The sequence below is a fragment of the Oncorhynchus gorbuscha genome, linkage group LG13, assembly GCF_021184085.1.
Source record: "Oncorhynchus gorbuscha isolate QuinsamMale2020 ecotype Even-year linkage group LG13, OgorEven_v1.0, whole genome shotgun sequence".
Lineage (NCBI taxonomy): Eukaryota > Metazoa > Chordata > Actinopteri > Salmoniformes > Salmonidae > Oncorhynchus > Oncorhynchus gorbuscha.
The window spans coordinates 37607877-37623052 of NC_060185.1; the positions used below are offsets into that span (position 1 = coordinate 37607877).

Genomic DNA, 15176 nt, shown 5'->3' on the forward strand with positions numbered 1-15176 from the left:
TCCTACGGTGCTATATGAGTAGTGAGTGATCCTAGAAGGCTTTATGAGTAGTGAGTGATCCTAGAAGGCTTTATGAGTAGTGAGTGATCCTAGAAGGCTTTATGAGTAGTGAGTGATCCTACGGTGCTTTATGTGTAGTGAGTGATCCTGGGGTGGCAACACATATATTCTAAGTGATTTCAACGAGTCTTTCTCCATTCTGATTGTTTTATACTGTTCAATTGAATCAAGAATAATTTTCTGCATTTTCATCCATTTCCGGCACTCATTTGAGATCATTTCCATACTGCGGCAACGCAGGGCTGCACGATATGGGCAAACAATCTAGACCTGCAAATTTACTTGCGATTTACAGCAAAACACTTGGGTGAACTGTTGGAATCATGGAAATAATGATTATTCTAATTCTATAGTTTGAATATAATAGTGGGAACTTTGAATACAGTGTTGTTTGACATGAAAACAAATGAAAATGCCAGGAAGGTGTTGTTATTGTGACAGGCAAGGAACCAAAGTGTTGATAAGTGTTTTCCCTAGGGGACCCTATAATCTTTAGCTACATGGAATGTTTTCTCTTAGCTACTTCATATAGCTAAAATTCTTGCTTTGCGTATTCCTCTTTGATTTAGAAGATACATGCTGATTAGGTCTACACCATCACTGGTATTATCAGGCTGTATTGCTAATTACGTTTGCTCTCACTCAGTACAGTATTTATTGGCTAGGTAGTGATTTGCATTAGCGGCTAACAAGATTTAGGCCCAACTTGCTAAGAAAATGCAAACTATCTGTTGGCAGATGTAAGAAACACAAACTAATAGTGTAATTATAGAACGCTAGTTGATTTATAATAAGAAGCTAAGTGAAAATAGCATCGTTGTCATCAACATTGTTGCATGTGCTGCATTGATCATGCAGACTGAACACAAGTGTCTCATGGTTGAGAAACAAGAAATGTGCTCCTTGAGTGACAGAGGGCGGGGCTAGGTCTGTGTGGAAAGTGGCATGGAGAGAGAGAGAAGAGAGAGGAGAGATATGACTCAAGTAGCAAAGTAAACCATAAAAATGGTACACCAGGCGTATCACATTTAACCGACCAAACATTCAAATACCGTTATAGAAGGTAAAGTAAAAACCCAAACCCGTCCGTGCATCAAAACCGGTATATCGTAAAATACGGTACACTGCCCAGCCCTAGGAGGACAGTACCAGGCTGGGGTGGTGATGTAGGCCCTGGAGCAGGACCAGAGGAGGAGGAGGAAGAGGAGAAGCAGGCCTGACCACACTAAGCTACTCTTTGGGACTGTACTAGACACTACTATAACTAGAGGTTAACAGGGGGATTAGAGGTCTTGTGAAAGACATTGGGGATAAAAAACCTCTGGTACACTCCCAAACAAGATCAGTAAGTCTAACACACTGTAGAGTGGCTCTTTTCTCAACCCTTTCCATGTTCGCTGCTCTAACCACACACCGCCACACCCAACCCGCGCTTTCTCTGAGCCAGGGGGCCCTCCTGAGGAATCTCACTGGGTGAAAAGTAACCTTTTGCCTTGAGCTTGATCAGCTGCTGTGTTGGAGCAAGGCTGGAGGAAAAACATGAATACAATAGATATATTATCTATGAGTAATACCTTTACACCAAGGCTTTATTTACTGGTCCAACCAGTCCTGCTGTTACACCCTCCCTTACCTGGACTGTAACCACAGCTGTAGAATAATAGCAGAGTATAAAGAAAGTAGAACATATCATGGGAGCGGCATGTACTGTAACAGATGAATATCGGAACAGTAGACACACACGGATGTGAAGCAGAACAGACAGAAGGTACTGTTGGTTGTCACCAGAGTGTTGCTGTTTGTTTTATCCCTCTCCCACTGGACGGACTGCTCTCTCTCTCTCTTCTCCTGTGTTCAGACAGTCAACGCCCCGTTAGCTCCTGATACAGCTCAGTGCTGCACAACCAGGACGTGTGTGTGTGTTGCAATAGTGTTTCCATCTATCAGCAGTGATAACATACTGGTCACCTGATATTAACTAGTACCTCTCCTACTAGTCACCTGGTATTAACTAGTACCTCTCCTACTGGTCACCTGATATTAACTAGTACCTCTCCTACTGGTCACCTGATATTAACTACTACCTCTCCTACTAGTCACCTGATATTATCTAGTACCTCTCCTACTGGTCACCTGGTATTAACTAGTACCTCTCCTACTGGTCACCTGATATTAACTAGTACCTCTCCTACTGGTCACCTGATATTAACTACTTCCTCTCCTACTGGTCACCTGATATTAACTACTTCCTCTCCTACTGGTCACCTGATATTAACTACTTCCTCTCCTAGTGGCCACCTGATATTAACTACTTCCTCTCCTACTGGTCACCTGATATTAACTACTTCCTCTCCTACTGGTCACCTGATATTAACTACTTCCTCTCCTACTGGTCACCTGATATTAACTACTTCCTCTCCTACTGGTCACCTGATATTAACTACTTCCTCTCCTACTGGTCACCTGATATTAACTACTTCCTCTCCTAGTGGCCACCTGATATTAACTACTTCCTCTCCTACTGGCCACCTGATATTAACTACTTCCTCTCCTACTGGCCACCTGATATTAACTACTTCCTCTCCTACTGGTCACCTGATATTAATGTGCCCACACACCATTTGAAGGGTTCATAGAGAGGAACATTTCTTCCATTTCATCCTCTATACCTTCCCTGACCCATTTTCTTTCTTACACCCCCCCCCAATCTATCTGAAAGTCTGAGATAATAAACAAACTCTCAGTCGGATGCTTATTCAAACACCTTAACTCTAGGGCTGGCACAATTACTGTATAACTGTGTATCCGACAGTTATGGATGAAGACAGTCATGAAAATAGAATTACCGTACAAATAAAATAATGAACCGCTCACTGTAGACGGGATGGCCGGGCAATCGTGCGGTTGAGTCCATTTCTGCGATAACATGGACTCTTCAAAACTGTGATTTTCAAACACTATGAGAATTTGCGGTGATGTGGGGAACAAGAAAATACCCTCCCTCTGGTTAGAAACTCTTTGTTTTGAATATCACTGTTTTTGACTTTAATCCTACCAAGTGGTGACAGCTTTTATCCTAGGACCTTTCTTCTCTTTTTAACCACAGATCATAGAAACACACTGCTTTCACATCATGTAGACACTGGTTTGGTGCTGAAGAGGATGAATATGAGGTTGAAAAGTGGCGGAATTGCCCTTTAACTCCCCCCCCCCCACACACACACCCCTCCCGTCAGTGTGTGGTACCTTAGGTCTCTTCCAGGTGATGGTTCCTATGCTGTTCGTCTTGTAGAACAGAGACTGGTCTGTAGCCGGAAACGCAGAGTCTTCAAACAGGACCCGATGCTGCTGGCACTTCTTACGCAGGGAGGAATAGCCCTGTCCTTCAAATGGCACCACCATCACCCTGCAGGAACACACACACATACACTGTCACACACACAGCAGCAAAACACTGGTTCTCATACGACACAACCATCACCCTGGAACACACACACACATACACTGTCACACACACAGCAGCAAAACACTGGTTCTCACACGACACAACCATCTCCCTGGAACACACACACATACACTGTCACACACACAGCAGCAAAACACTGGTTCTCATACGACACAACCATCTCCCTGGAACACACACACATACACTGTCACACACACAGCAGCAAAACACTGGTTCTCATACGACACAACCATCACCCTGCAGGAACACACACACATACACTGTCACACACACAGCAGCAAAACACTGGTTCTCATACGACACAACCATCACCCTGCAGGAACACACACACATACACTGTCACACACACAGCAGCAAAACACTGGTTCTCACACGACACAACCATCTCCCTGGAACACACACACATACACTGTCACACACACAGCAGCAAAACACTGGTTCTCACACGACACAACCATCTCCCTGGAACACACACACACATACACTGTCACACACACAGCAGCAAAACACTGGTTCTCACACGACACAACCATCTCCCTGGAACACACACACATACACTGTCACACACACAGCAGCAAAACATTGGTTCTCATACGACACAACCATCACCCTGCAGGAACACACACACATACACTGTCACACACACAGCAGCAAAACATTGGTTCTCATACGACACAACCATCTCCCTGGAACACACACAGTTACAGACAAGTCCAAACAGTGTAAAATATTATATTTTCTGGAAGGAAAAACACTTTGTGTAAACTTAAACGACTAATACCAGAAAAAGCATGTAGAAATTATAAGGGACCTATAACATTATATGTATATAAATAAGAGAGAACTAACAGTCCCCTACATAAAAGCTAGGTAATCAGGGAGAATAAAAACAATGAATTTAGCAGTATTGATTTTGCTATTATGTCTGAACAAAAGAATGCTGAATTAGTCATGAGAAAATGCATCGAATGGCTGGATATTAGCTTCAAACTGCAACCTTTTCTCTCAGCTCCATGACAAAATTACAGCGCCAAGATGGGGGCCTGCGCGCCCATTGCCACGCCGACCACCTCAGCCACTTGATATTTAAAAACCTGATATTGATAATGGTAGCACAGGAGGTTGGTGGCACCATAATTGGGGAGGACGGGCTCGTGGTCATAGCTGGAGGAGAATGTTATCAAATCAATTAAACATGGTTTCCATGTGTTTGGTGCCATTTAATTCGCTCCGTTCAGGCCATTATTATGAGCTGTCCTCCTCTCAGCAGCCTGTGTATGGTGGTTACCGTAGCTTAAAGGCTACATTTGTCTGGTGGGGAGTCTATCAGATTTATGCCCAGAAGAGGGCAAACAAGAGAAGGGTGTGTGTGTGTGTGTGTGTCTGGGTGGTGTGTGAGAGTGACAGAGACCCATTATCTACATTCTACACTGACTCCTCCCATTGAAAGTAGAGAAAAAGAACCACCGTTGTTCAAGGATATCCTCTTTTTCAACACACACAGCACGTTACACCATAACAACATACGTCTCCAGTCACGTGACACATACACACAACAGACACTCCTAGTTTACCAATGGATCACTGGGAGTAACCAGCTCCCAACTCCAATGTTAGATCAGAGGTTACCAGACCTTTTAGCATAGTGGGCTTTTACAGTCTGAAGTTTTTTACCATTGTCTCTCTGCTAAACACACAAATTGCTGCTGTTCACAGGTCAGACAGTCAGCAGGACTCTCCTGTAGTCATGGAGATGCTTATGGGATGTAGCTAGGTAGTGTAATCATGTTAGTGTTTGACAACCCTATTAGAGACAGAACACACACACAGTTTACCATAGACAAGGAGAGGGGTGAAGGGAGTAGTCGGTTCACAACAGCTAGAAGTACTAACTATACTGAACAAAAATATAAATGCAACATCTAAAGTGTTGGTCCCATGTTTCATGAGCTGAAATAAATTTGTTTACATCCCTCTAAGTGAGCATTTCTCAGTTGCCAAGATAATGCATCCACCTGACAGGTGTGGCATATCAAGTAGCTGATTAAACAGCATGATCATTACACAGGTGCAGCTTTGTCACACAGCACAATGCAACAGATGTCTCAAGTTTTGAGGGAGGTTGCAATTGGCATGCTGACTGCAGGAATGCCCACCAGAGGCGTTGCCAGAGAATCTTATGTTCATTTCTCTACCATAAGCGGCCTCAAACGTGGTTTTCGAGAATTTGGCAGTACGTCCAACCGGCCTCACAACCACAGACCGCGTGGAACTGTGCCAGACCAGGACCTCCACATCCAGTAAAATCTTTGAAAATGTTGCATGTTGCGTCTATATTTTTGTTCAGTATACACTACTTGTTTGGATAAACTTCATTATTATTATGTATAGAATTGTATTGTTATTTATTTTTTACTTTTTATGTGATGCACACTGCAGAGACTACAGGAAGAAGAATTATAACTGAATTATCACAGTCAATCATTGTAAAGTTTGTTTCTGTGTCAATTAATCCCATAAGCATTGGGTTTGCCAACTGGTGATTTCACACAAAAATAAAATATAATTCATTCAATCACTACAGGAATACTGTATGCAGTTCAGTCAACCACCGCTACTGGTTGGACTTAAGTCTACTGTAGGTCTAGATGGAGCTGTCACGGTACTACCTACAACTACACTGCCCAAAACAATAAAGGGAACACTTAAACAACACAATGTAACTCCAAGTCAATCACACTTCTGTGAAATCAAACTGTCCACTTAGAAAGCAGCAATGATTGACAATATATTTCACATGCTGTTGTGCAAATGGAATAGACAACAGGTGGAAATTATAGGCATTTAGCAAGACACCCCCAATAAAGGAGTGGTTCTGCAGGTGGGGACCACAGACCACTTCTCAGTTCCTATGCTTCCTGGCTGATGTTTTGGTCACTTTTGAATGCTGGCGGTGCTTTCACTCTAGTGGTAGAATGAGACGGAGTCTACAACCCACACAAGTGGCTCAGGTAGTGCAGCTCATCCAGGATGGCACATCAATGCAAGCTGTGGCAAGAAGGTTTGCTGTGTCTGTCAGCGTAGTGTCCAGAGCATGGAGGTGCTACCAGGAGACAGGCCAGTACATCAGAGACGTGGAGGGGGACGTAGGAGGGCAACAACACAGCAGCAGGACCGCTACCTCCGCCTTTGTGTAAGGGGGAGCAGGAGGAGCACTGCCAGAGCCCTGCAAAATGACCTCCAGCAGGCCACAAATGTGCATGTGTCTGCTCAAACGGTCCGAAACAGACTCCATGAGGGTGTTATGCTTACAGCCCAACACCGTGCAGGACTTTTGGCATTTTCCAGAGAACACCAAGATTGGCAAATTCACCACTGGCACCCTGTGCTCTTCACAGATGAAAGCAGGTTCACACTGAGCACGTGACAGACGTGACAGAGTCTGGAGAAGCCGTGGAGAACGTTCTGCTGCCTGCAACATCCTCCAGCATGACCGGTTTGGCGGTGGCTCAGTCATGGTGTGGGGTGGCATTTCTTTGGGGGGCATATGGAGGGCTCGCCAGAGGTAGCCTGACTGCCATTAGGTACCGAGATGACATCCTCAGACCCCTTCTGAGACCATATGCTGGTGCGGTTGGCCCTGGGTTCCTCCTGGGTTCCTCCTAATGCAAGACAATGCGAGACCTCATGTGGCTGGAGTGTGTCAGCAGTTCCTGCAAGAGGAAGGCATTGATGCTATGGACTGGCCCGCCCGTTCCCCAGACCTGAATCCAATTGAGCACATCTGGGACATCATGTCATAGCATTCCGGCGCCGACAGAGATGACTGCCTCGCTTCGCGTTCCTAGGAAACTATGCAGTTTTTTGTTTTTTTTTAACGTGTTTTTTACGTGTTATTTCTTACATTAGTACCCCAGGTCATCTTAGGTTTCATTACATACAGTTGAGAAGAACTACTGAATATAAGATCAGCGTCAACTCACCATCACTACCATCAGTACGACCAAGAATATGATTTTCGCGACGCGGATCCTGTGTTCTGCCTTTCAACCAGGACAACGGAATGGATCCCATGCGGCGACCCAAAAAAACGACTCCGTAAAAGAGGAAAACGAGGCGGTCTTCTGGTCAGACTCCGGAGATGGGCACATCGTGCACCACTCCCTAGCATTCTTCTCGCCAATGTCCAGTCTCTTGACAACAAGGTTGATGAAATCCGAGCAAGGGTAGCATTCCAGAGGGACATCAGAGACTGTAACGTTCTTTGCTTCACGGAAACATGGCTCACTGGAGAGACGCTATCGGAGGTGGTGCAGCCAGCGGGTTTCTCCACGCATCGCGCCGACAGAAACAAACATCTTTCTATTAAGAAGAGGGGCGGGGGCGTATGCCTTATGGCTAACGAGACATGGTGTGATCAAAGAAACATACAGGAACTCAAATCCTTCTGTTCACCTGATTTAGAATTCCTCACAATCAAATGTCGACCGCATTATCTACCAAGAAAATTCTCTTCGATTATAATCACAGCCGTATATATTCCCCCCCAAGCAGACACATCAATGGCTCTGAACGAACTTTATTTGACTCTTTGCAAACTGGAATCCATTTATCCGGAGGCTGCATTCATTGTAGCTGGGGATTTTAACAAGGCTAATCTGAAAACAAGACTCCCAAATTTTATCAGCATATCGATTGCGCAACCAGGGGTGGAAAAACCTTGGATCATTGTTACTCTAACTTCCGCAACGCATATAAGGCCCTGCCCCACCCTCCTTCCGGAAAAGCTGACCACGACTCCATTTTGTTGATCCCTGCCTACAGACAGAAACTAAAACAAGAAGCTCCCACGCTGAGGTCTGTCCAACGCTGGTCCGACCAAGCTGATTCCACACTCCAAGACTGCTTCCATCACGTGGACTGGGATATGTTTCGTATTGCGTCAGATAACAACATTGATGAATACGCTGATTCGGTGTGCGAGTTCATTAGAACGTGCGTTGAAGATGTCGTTCCCATAGCAACGATCAAAACATTCCCTAACCAGAAACCGTGGATTGATGGCAGCATTTGCGTGAAACTGAAAGCGCGAACCACTGCTTTTAATCAGGGCAAGGTGACTGGTAACATGACCGAATACAAACAGTACAGCTATTCCCTCCGCAAGGCTATCAAACAAGCTAAGCGTCAGTATAGAGACAAAGTAGAATCTCAATTCAACGGCTCAGACACAAGAGGTATGTGGCGGGGTCTACAGTCAATCACGGGCTACAAGAAGAAAAACAGCCCAGTCACGGACCAGGATGTCTTGCTCCCAGGCAGACTAAATAACTTTTTTGCCCACTTTGAGGACAATACAGTGCCACTGACACGGCCTGCAACGAAAACATGCGGACTCTCCTTCACTGCAGCCGAGGTGAGTAAGACATTTAAACGTGTTAACCCTCGCAAGGCTGCAGGTCCAGACGGCATCCCCAGCCGCGCCCTCAGAGCATGCACAGACCAGCTGGCCGGTGTGTTTACGGACATATTCAATCAATCCCTATACCAGTCTGCTGTTCCCACATGCTTCAAGAGGGCCACCATTGTTCCTGTTCCCAAGAAAGCTAAGGTTACTGAGCTAAACGAATACCGCCCCGTAGCACTCACTTCCGTCATCATGAAGTGCTTTGAGAGACTAGTCAAGGACCATATCACCTCCACCCTACCTGACACCCTAGACCCACTCCAATTTGCTTACCGCCCAAATAGGTCCACAGACGATGCAATCTCAACCACACTGCACACTGCCCTAACCCATCTGGACAAGAGGAATACCTATGTGAGAATGCTGTTCATCGACTACAGCTCGGCATTCAACACCATAGTACCCTCCAAGCTCGTCATCAAGCTCGAGACCCTGGGTCTCGACCCCGCCCTGTGCAACTGGGTACTGGACTTCCTGACGGGCCACCCCCAGGTGGTGAGGGTAGGCAACAACGTCTCCACCCCGCTGATCCTCAACACTGGGGCCCCACAAGGGTGCGTTCTGAGCCCTCTCCTGTACTCCCTGTTCACCCACGACTGCGTGGCCACGCACGCCTCCAACTCAATCATCAAGTTTGCGGACGACACAACAGTGGTAGGCTTGATTACCAACAACGACGAGACAGCCTACAGGGAGGAGGTGAGGGCCCTCGGAAAATAACCTCACACTCAACGTCAACAAAACTAAGGAGATGATTGTGGACTTCAAGAAACAGCAGAGGGAACACCCCCCTATCCACATCGATGGAACAGTAGTGGAGAGGGTAGTAAGTTTTAAGTTCCTCTGCATACACATCACAGACAAACTGAATTGGTCCACTCACACAGACAGCATCGTGAAGAAGGCGCAGCAGCGCCTTTTCAACCTCAGGAGGCTGAAGAAATTCGGCTTGTCACCAAAAGCACTCACAAACTTCTACAGATGCACAATCGAGAGCATCCTGGCGGGCTGTATCACTGCCTGGTACGGCAACTGCTCCGCCCACAACTGTAAGGCTCTCCAGAGGGTAGTGAGGTCTGCACAACGCATCACTGGGGGCAAACTACCTGCCCTCCAGGACACCTACACCACCCGATGTTACAGGAAGGCCATAAAGATCATCAAGGGCAACAACCACCCGAGCCACTGCCTGTTCACCCCGCTATCATCCAGAAGGCGAGGTCAGTACAGGTGCATCAAAGCTGGGACCGAGAGACTGAAAAACAGCTTCTATCTCAAGGCCATCAGACTGTTAAACAGCCACCACTAACATTGAGTGGCTGCTGCCAACACACTGACTCAACTCCAGCCACTTTAATAATGGGAATTGATGGGAAATGATGTAAAATATATCACTAGCCACTTTAAACAATGCTACCTAATATAATGTTACATACCCTACATTATTCATCTCATATGCATACGTATATACTGTACTCTATATCATCTACTGTATCCTTATGTAATACATGTATCACGAGCCATTTTAACTATGCCACTTTGTTTACATACTCATCTCATATGTATATACTGTACTCGATACCATCTACTGTATCTTGCCTATGCTGCTCTGTACCATCACTCATTCATATATCTTTATGTACATATTCTTTATCCCCTTACACTGTGTATAAGACAGTAGTTTTGGAATTGTTAGTTCGATTACTTGTTGGTTATTACTGCATTGTCGGAACTAGAAGCACAAGCATTTCGCTACACTCGCATTAACATCTGCTAACCATGTGTATGTGACAAATACAATTTTATTTTATTTTATTTGATGTCTCGCTCCATCCACCACCACCAGGTTGCCCAGCCCGGCGGTGATACAATCTTCGGCAAAATCATTCGCAAGGAGATTCCTGCAAAAATATTATTTGAAGATGAAGATGGATGAAATGGATGCCGCCTCTGCTGTAAAAATAAAGAGAGGTATTGATAGAACATCAGACCTCATTATCCTTGGGTTGCCATGTAAAACATCTGAGCAAGATTTGAAAGACTACTTTGCCACTTTTTACACATACAGAGATCACCCGTTCACCGACACTGTGTCTCACAAAGACACGGCCGTTGGAACCAAAAATCTCAAATTTGGACTCATCAGACCGGTCTAATGTCCATTGCTCGCATTTCTTGGCCCAAGCAAGTCTCTTCTTATTATTGGTGTCCGTTAGTGTTGGTTTCTTTGCAGCAATTCGACCATGAAGACCTATTTCACTGTCCCCTCTGAACAGTTGACGTTGAGATGGGTCTTGCACCACAGACTGTCCAGGAGTTGGCGGATGCTTTAGTCCAGGTCTGGGAGGAGATCCCTGAGGAGACCATCCGCCACCTCATCAGGAGCATGCCCAGGCATTGTAGGGAGGTCATACAGGCACGTGGAGGCCACACACACAACTGAGCCTCATTTTGACTTGTTTTAAGGACATTACATCAAAGTTGGATCAGCCTGTAGTGTGGTTTTCCACTTTAATTTTGAGTGTGACTCCAAATCCAGACCTCCATGGGTTGATAAATTTGATTTCCATTGATAATTTGTGTGTGATTTAGTTGTCAGCAAATTCAACTATGTAAAGAAAAAAGTATGTAATAAGAATATTTCATTCATTCAGATCTAGGATGTGTTATTTTAGTGTTCCCTTTATTTTTTTGAGCAGTGTATATATTCCTTGCAGATCTGAGGGAGTAGGAACTAGGGAAGGGGACTAGGGGTATGAATGGAATGTGGCCAGCCTAGCTGTGGGTTCTGTCTAAGAAGGGGACTATTGGGTTCTGTCCTGACAGGAAACATTATCTCCACATGTCAAAATCACTACTACTACAGAGGTCCCCTCCATATTCATCTCTATCGCTCTCATTCTCTCTCTTTCTCTCCCCTCTTTCACATACACTTCATCTCATTTGCTCTGCCTGTTTGTTTTAATTCTGTCTCACTTCTCCATACTACCCTTCGTTCTATCCCACACTCATCGTGTATCAATCTCACTCTTTGTACAGTGCATTTGGAAAGTATTCAGACCCCTTGACATAACATTTTATTACATTACACCCTTATTCTGAAATGTATTAAAGTGTTGTTGTTTTTTCCCCCTCAATCTACACCCAATACCCAATAATGACAAAACAAAAACAGGTTTATAAAAAAATAAAAAATAAAGTGAAATATCACATCTACATAAGTATTCAGACCCTTTATCAAGTACTTTGTTGAATCACCTTTGACAGAGATTACAGCCCTGTGTCTTCTTGGGTATGACGCTACAAGCTTGGCACACCTGTATTTGGTGAGATTCTCACATTCTTCTCTGCAGGTCCTCTCAAGCTCTGTCAGGTTGGACGGGGAGCGTCGCTGCAGAGCTATTTTCAGGTTTCTCCAGAGATGTGAGATCGGGTTCGAGTCCGGGCTCTGGCTAAGCCACTCAAGGACATTCAGAGAGTTGTCCTGAAGTCACTCCTGTGTTTGTCTTGGCTGTGATTAGGGTCATTGTCCTGTTGGAAGGTGAAACTTCGCCCCCAGTCTGAGGTCCTGAGCGCTCTGGAGCAGGTTTTCATCAAGGATCTCTCTGTACTTTGCTCCATTCATCTTTCCCTTGATCCTGACAAGTCTCCCAGTCCCTGCCACTGAAAAACATCTCCACAGTATGCTGCCACCACCATGCTTCACCGTAGGGATGGTGCCAGGTTTCCTCCAGACGTGACGCTTGGCATTCAGGCCAAACAGTTCAATCTTGGTTTCATCAGACCAGAGAATCTTGTTAATCATGTTCTGAGAGTCCTTTAGGCAGTGGTGTAAAGCACTTACAGTACCAGTCAAAAGTTGACACACCTACTCATTCAAGGGTTTTTCTTTATTTTTACTATTTTCTACATTATAGAATAATAGTGAAGACATCAAAACTATGAAATAACACATATGAAATCATGTAGTAACCAAAAGTGTTAAACAAATCTAAATATATTTTAGATTCTTCAAAGTAACCACCATTTGCCTTGACAGCTTTGCACACGTATTTAATTTTTATTTAACTAGGCAAATTAGTTAAGAACAAATTCTTATTTACAATGAAGGCCTAACCTGGACTACGCTGGGCCAATAGTGGGCTGCCCTATGGGACTCCCAACCACAGCTGGTTTTGATGCAGCCTGGAATCGAACCAGGGTCTGTAGTGACCGCTGCGCCACTCGGGAGCCCACGGCTGTATTGTTGTCTCTACCCTTTTGCCCTTTGTGATGTTGTCTGTGCCCAATAATGTTTGTACACTGTTTTGTTCTGCTACCATGTGCTGCTGCCATGTTGTGTTGCTACCATGTTGTTGTCATGTGTTGCTGCCATGCTATGTTGTTGTCTAGGTCTCTCTTTATGTAGTGTTATCTCTCTTGTCGTGATGTGTGTTTTGTCCTATGTTTTTAATCCCAGCCCCCGTCCCCGCAAGAGGCCTTTTGCCAGGCCGTCATTGTAAATAAGAATTTGTTCTTAACTGACTTGCCTAGTTAAATAAATAAATAATGGAGCGAGCGTCACATTAGTCTGTAACAATCAGCTAGCTACTCGAACCACAACACCAACCCAATGTTAGCGGAGGGTGTGACTGGCATGGTGTGAGGGTGTTCTCAGGCAATAACACCGAAAGACATGGTACAGACTGAAATGGCAGAGACAAACTATACTACAACGTCTCTTTGTTCACAGTTCAGTCCCCATTTAACATACTCAAGAGTATAGGACTGAAAAGAATATTTGAGTCCTACATGACTCATCAGGCTTTAGAACTTGTACTGAGGAGAAATGAGTTGGGGATGGAGAGAGAAAGTCAGGATTCATAACAGACCTCCACAGCCTGGGGCAAAGGTAGTAGCTCTGCTCAGTAAGTCTAAACACATTTTACAGACTGCAGCTACTGGGGGGAAAGAAAGTGTATGTTCTGCTTTCCTGCAAGTGAGCTAAGCATATCAACCACACCCACAAATAGATAGTAGACTATTGAACTGAACTAACGTCAAAACGTGTTTGTTTTATACTTTCTGAAGACACAGCAGTTGGTAGCCAAGTAAAACTCAACTCCACGATGTACTGTACTTCACATCAACGGAGTTGCGCTACATCTAGTGTGGGCTTCGACATCACATAAAATGCATATTTTTGTATTTTTCTAAAATACTGCTTTTGTCCTGTGTAAATGTGGGCTATTTTTAGGGTTGCTGAAATACGTCGTTTTTTTATTTAAAAAAAAAAAAATATATATATATATATGTAACTTCCGAGCTCCAGTCCGCATACTCGCGTCTTCACTCGTCTTCGCTCAACTCCGTTGATGGTCTACATCGTGGAATATAATTTAACTGGGCTAGCAGCTGGTAAAATCGTATGCTCTAACAAAAGTTGAAATACATTCACACAGAGACAAACATATGCATAATTGCTGTGGGCTATGCTCTACAAAAGATTAAATAAGTTCATTCATCATCATTCATTTCCGTAAAACCGACTGGCTGCTTTAGTTTGGGGTAGTTTACCTTGGAAGAGTTGACTCCCTCGGTGACGTATTCGTTTCTCTCCGGTACTACTGGGGCTTCAGTCGGTGAGACCCCTGGTTCGCTCCTGGAGGCTGCTCTTCTGATGCACGAGCTCCCCAGGGCTCGCTGTCTCTTTCTCACTCTTTCTCTCTCACACACAGGGGAGGGCTGAGTCTTACGGCGGGAGCTGAGCTCTGGCTACTCCTGTTCCCTGACCATGTTGATCAGAATCATGTGGTCCATTTTAGTGTCGACTAGACCTACTGCTCCAATGACATGATCAAGTTGAATCAAAGCTCTTGAAAATATTCATTGGAGCCTACTGCTCTTCACATAAACCATTTGAGAATAAATCCACGTCTCTTTTGGAAAGTGCCTATTTCAGCTAATTTCCAAACAGTAATCTATTTCTGCCTTGTCATTAAAAAAAGTGTGATGTTAAAGCAATAAGGCACGAGGGGGTGTGGTATATGACCAATATACCATGGGCTGTTCTTACTTGCGACGCAGAGTGCCTGGATTCAGCCCTTAGCCTTGGTATATTGGCCATATATCACAAACCCTCCAGGTGCCTTATTGCTATTATAAACTGGTTACCAACGTAATTAGATCATAAAAATAAATGGT

At 44.7% G+C, this 15176-nt stretch overlaps 1 protein-coding gene across 1 annotated transcript in view; it reads right to left on the minus strand.

The window, feature by feature from the left end:
• The window catches only part of LOC123992827 (calpain-5-like), a 34082-nt gene extending 19109 nt beyond the window's left edge, over positions 1-14973 (minus strand). Inside the window, exons 1-2 of the mRNA XM_046294379.1 lie at positions 14550-14973; positions 3307-3466 (exon numbers count right to left, since the gene is read on the minus strand). Of these exons, the coding sequence (XP_046150335.1) occupies positions 3307-3462 (156 nt within the window). The 5' untranslated portion in view covers positions 3463-3466; positions 14550-14973. The remainder of the gene's footprint in view (positions 1-3306; positions 3467-14549) is intronic.
• Between the last annotated feature and the right edge of the window lie 203 nt (positions 14974-15176).